At 42.6% G+C, this 5,442-nt stretch overlaps 1 protein-coding gene across 1 annotated transcript; it reads right to left on the bottom strand.

Annotated features, from left to right (window-relative positions):
* Positions 1-260: 260 nt before the first annotated feature.
* Positions 261-3,276, bottom strand: LOC131242508 (phosphatidylinositol 4-phosphate 5-kinase 5-like). Its single transcript, XM_058241198.1, has 3 exons — positions 2,279-3,276; positions 772-1,000; positions 261-686 (listed from the first exon to the last, which is right to left on the bottom strand). Exons 1-3 carry the CDS (start codon positions 3,091-3,093, stop codon positions 522-524), a joined length of 1,209 nt encoding a protein of 402 aa, XP_058097181.1. The 5' UTR covers positions 3,094-3,276; the 3' UTR covers positions 261-521.
* Between the last annotated feature and the right edge of the window lie 2,166 nt (positions 3,277-5,442).

Raw genomic sequence — 5,442 nt, 5'->3', positions numbered from 1 at the left:
CTGACTTTGGGGCCATGGTAGAAATAGTGTGGGTTCCATCCAAAGACCGGCGCCCAGATTTCACATGCACAGGTGGGGTAGAGTAGGATTCCAAATCTCACTCTACCAGCCTCTGTATTTTAAAAAGATCACGCCCATATGTTTGCAAAACCAATATAATACCAGCTAGAGATCAGGGCACATGGCCTGCCATATTAGTTTAGCTGACAGACAGACAGCACGAGGGTAGAAATCCCAACAAAGACAGAAGAAGAAACAGCTTCTCGAAAATCATATGATTAAATATACATATAGGTTCTATTTACATGTTACAGAAGTTATTGCACCTATTATGTTAATCTACATTACAAGATCTTTGTTTGTCAGCTTCTCTTTCTCTCTCCTCTCTCTCACTCTCCCACAAACAGCAGGCAAGCTTTTGCTTTTCCTGTTTATGGCTAGCTCTCTCGTACTTGCAATTTAGTCAATTTACAGTATAACTGAAGATCACCCATGTCACAAAAATCCCATCCTTCATGTTCTTACACATCCATTTCGCAAAGATTCCCGTCTATTCGGTTCTGGACTGCTTTGATTGCAGCAACTCTAGCTGCAGTCGCAGCCCGATTCGATGCCATAACCGCCTTGTTTACTCGCTCATCTACACGAGGAAGCCGAATAGCATTCTCTGCTGCTTTTCTAGCTGACTGTTAGGATGATATGGAAAGATGAAGTGTCAAGGTCTTGGAAAACGACGTGAAAGTATAACAGTAAATGAGATAGAGAACACACCTGAACAGCATGCAGGACTGCATTGCTCGACGGCAGTTGGGGGTTCTTTAAAACTCCGCAGTCCCACTCTCCACATCTGCCATCACCATTCCGGAAAGTGTACATTCCAAAACCCTGCTTTCGGCCTTCATGCCACGACCCTTCGTAACAGTGGCCATTGGCAAAGTGATAGACTCCAAATCCATGGATCTTATCACTGAAATACTCCCCTGCATATCGATCCCCATTCCTACGTTGATCCAATCTTCCCATAAATATTTTATTTGGGATATAAAACAGAATGGTTTAGGATGTGTTCTACTGCACCATATATCATGAAAATCATGATATTTTCACAAAATTAGACTGATTAATCATAAATTTTCATGATACTTGGTGCAACCAAAAGCATCCTTAAATAACTACAACACAAGCAGAGATTCATCCAAACACAAGTGGATTACAACAGAGTTAATGAGTTGACGACCGCAGGCCTAAAATAACAAAGCCTAAAAATTTGAACAACAGGATCTCAGTCTTCTCCATCCTGGCTGATAAATCCAAGCTATTCCACGACAATTACTCAAACTTTCATAGCTTTCTACTTTGGATGATTGATTATGCTTTATTGAAATTTCAGATAATTCAGCTGCCTGTTAGTTTGCAAAAGCACAGAAAGCAATACAATACCTAAACGTTGTTAGGCAGTTATTGCAACATGGGAAAAAGGATAAGTTAACAATTCGCATGATTGTTGTGGCTTATGGTATGACAAATGCATACATGAGAAACCCGAAATCATGACCCAAAATAATAATAATAATAATAATAATAAACGAAAGAACCCAAATCACTAATCACAGTAAAACTAAAGAATTTCTACCATTTCCTCCATCAAATGAAACACAAAAAGATCAAGCCAGAACAATCCATATGTTGAGATACCCAAGAAACCATATACAATGTATGTATATGTACTGTTCTATTGAATTGGATGTCAGAAATAAAAAAAAATGAAAAGAAAACAAAAAGAAACAAAAATTGACACCAAACACTCATATCTATTGTTCCTTGTTGATTCGTGTTACTTAGAAAACAACCAGACTAAATGCATATTCTCTCCTTTCAGAAATTGGGTCACTCTGAGAACAATCAACAATCAAATTCAAAGTCAAACAACTCAAATTTGATTCCATACGCAGATTTTCTACTGTTCGATCATCAGGTCTCTAAAGAAATGAAGCAAAATCGAAATGAATATGAACTTGAACAGTTCCAAGAAAACTGTCAATAATTAATCACCCCCAAACAGATGGGCAATCCCCAAACAAACAGTCAAATAATCAATGCCAAACACAGATCTTTCCACTGTTACATCCATCAGCCATCAGGGTCTCTAAGCAAACAGTCAGGAATTCAAATACAAAACAGAATTCTGCAAGATTACACTTTCTAAAGGCATGAAAAGTAACCAATTATACGAAAAAATTGTATAAATTTGTAAAAAGGAAAAACCAAAGACAGTCACCTGAAATGGTAGCATCCGAACCCATGCTTGACACCGCACTTGAATTCCCCAACATAGGAGCTCCCATCGGAACATGTCTGCACTCCAACCCCATGACTCTGCCCATTAAACCATTCCCCAGCATAACTATCTCCTGTATAAAACCGATAAACCCCAAATCCATGCCTAAGTCCCTTCCGATATTGCCCGCGGTACCGACTTCCCCTTGCCCAGCTCTCGATCCCATAACCGTCGTATCTCCCATCAACCCAATCTCCCTCATACCGCCCGTTCACAAAGTAGTTATAAACCCCACTCCCATTACTCCTCCCCTTGTGAAATTCTCCCTCGTAGAAATCCCCGTTACTATAAAATTCAACCCCTTCTCGGACAATCTTCTTCCGCTCTTTCTTCAAAGAGCCCCTGACATCGTCACTGCCGATCGACCATTGAATAGAACCGCCTTTCTGTAACCGCATCTTCCGACTCCGCTCTTCCCAGAAATTCCTGAAAACGCGTGATGGCATCAACGAGTTCTTGATGGAAAAACCCTTCTTGGCAGCGGCAAAGGCAGTTACTGAAAGAAAAACCGAAGCTAGAAAGAGATTTGCTGAAGTGGGTATTTCTTCTCTGAGGTAGAAGAAGAAGAAGGCCGGCAGGAAGACAACCGCTAGTAGCGGTAAGAAGCGGTTCAAGGCGCCGATCCTGGAATCGGGCTTGTGGGTTTTTTTCTGGGACTCCTCATCAAGAGCCGCGAGGCTGTGGACGGATGTTCGGACGGTTGGAGATCTGAGAAGAGATGATGAGGTTCTGGTCAGCTTGGACTGGCTTTCCATGGCGGGTTTTTCTCCGTTTCTTTTCTCTATTGGGTTTCTCTGTAACGAGAAATCCTTATGAGAAAGAGAGAAGGGGGCGGCATTTCAAGGTGAAGGGATGTGAAGATTAACAGCGTGGAAGAGGCGCGAGAGAGAGAGAGAGAGAGAGAGAGAGAGAGAGAGAGAAGGGAGAAAACCGTTTTGGGGCTTCTGTGGGTGGTGAAAGAACCGGGTTTTATCGTTTGGGGGGAGAGAACGAGCTTCCCAGCGGACCGCTTCTTTTCAACGTGGCCGTTGATTTTGTATCTAACGGTTGGCAGTGGTACCAGGCCTTCCTTTTGTTTCCATCTCTCCTAGAAGAAGTCGCCCCAACTTCGACGGCCGGATATGAAGGAGAGGTCTTTTGAACGGTCAGATACAGTTGCAAGTTCCGGGATTTGACGGGAGGATATGGTCGTCGCCTCGTCGGATGTTTGATTAGAGGCTTTTGCCCGTCCAAGGGGAGTCACGTGTTTTTGTCACTTGTACGAGGATAGGTCCTGATTGAGTGATGGACCCCTCGTGTGAAAGGGCAGAAATTACAATGGATCAGCCGTCGGACAGCACATGTGTAGGAGATCCGGTCCATCTATCAGGTATTATACACGCTGTGATCATGTATGGACCAAAAATAATATTGTTCCGCTGATCAGGCAGATCAAACTTGAATGAGAAACATAGGCGGTTGGAAAAAGAGTCTAACGGTCCAAATTCAACGACATGTGTCGCTCATTTCATGAGGATGCTCAACTCATTTTTGGCATGTAGCATGATAATAGCGTGAATTACCTGATGGATGGCAGGATCTCTGATATATTCTACCTGACACTGGAATCAGGCTCCGCACGACACTTATTTTGCGGGCTCCGCATTCTATCAAAATGAGATCCGAGTGTGCTCTCGTGCCTCGCGGTGCGTGTTGCAAGGAAAAATGATACATGCAGCGGATGTACGTGAACTTTCACATACAGCCATTTAATTCCCGCCAATATGTCAGTTATGTACAATATCAGATCAGATCCGTGAAAAGGTGGACCACTTAGTGATGATTAACTGATATGAAAACTATCGTATACACACTTTGAGTGGTACACAACCTCAAAATCAATGGTCGATTGATGATATGTCTCAGTGTAACGGTCTGATTTGTAGAATATCCGATCCGTGCAAAAGGTGGGAGACACTATGATGGTCAACAGATGTAAAAATCAGGCTGATCGACTAGATGGGTGGGTTGCACTGGTACATTGAGTCATATCATCATTCGACCATTGATTTTGACGTTGTGTCCCATTCAATGTGTGTATAGGCCTCGTTTTAATATCAGTTATATCATCGCTGAGTGGTCCACCTATTTCACGGATCCGATCTGATATTCTACATATCTGACATGTTGGCGGGAATCAAATGGCTGCATCTGACAATTCATATACAGCTGCTGCAAGTACTTTCTACGGCTCTCTCCCCTACACGGATGAATCCACTTAGTCCAACCATTTTTGGAGATTATTGCATGATATGAAATAAAAACTCAGGTGCATAAAAAACCCAAGGCAGCCCTACGGGAGGAAAAATTTGAGGAAAAAGTTTTGGACCGTTGAAACCTTTTTGGGATTTACCTTGATGTTTAGATGCCGTCGAAACTGTTTATAAGGTTATTCCCACTGAGATAAAATGAAAATGTAAACACAAAAAACTTAGGCTTATACGAAACTTTGTGGCTATACGAATGTTTTGAACGGTGGTCACTCAATCCCTATTATTTCCTCTCGTGCACCTCGCTGGAGTTTTAAATCCACCCTAGTTTTGATCGCATGCCATGAAATGATCTCTCAAGGATGGACGGCATGGATTTCTCACAAACACCATTTTTCCATGGATCCGCGTCCCGGACATGGGCTTGAGGGGCCAGCGTGAGTGTGGGTTATATCCACAGGGTCCATCCATTTTTCCATATCAATTTCACGGCGCAGGCCCAAAAATGAGGCAGTTACAATGCTCAAGTGGACCACGCCACATGAAGCACCTGTGATAATGACACCTACGGTTGAAACCTTCCTAGGGCTCCTTAAAAGTTAATTGACACGTATAAGATCTTGACGAAGAGAAAACACAAATATCAGCTTGATCCAAAACTTACGTCGCCCTAAAAATGTTTTCAACTGTGAATTTAATTCCCCACCATGTGGTCCACTCCAGCTTGGAACTGTCTAATTTTTGGTCTTCCACGCTAAAATTAAATCTGAAAATGGATGGACGGCATGGATAAAACCAATAAATCACAGTGGTCCCTCTGAGCCCCTGCCATTCCTATCTAGGGACCGGCGGGAC

Source organism: Magnolia sinica, chromosome 4 (assembly GCF_029962835.1).
Source record: "Magnolia sinica isolate HGM2019 chromosome 4, MsV1, whole genome shotgun sequence".
Lineage (NCBI taxonomy): Eukaryota > Viridiplantae > Streptophyta > Magnoliopsida > Magnoliales > Magnoliaceae > Magnolia > Magnolia sinica.
The sequence above is the reverse complement of the archived record's forward strand: the minus strand, read 5'-3'. Positions and strand labels throughout refer to the sequence as shown.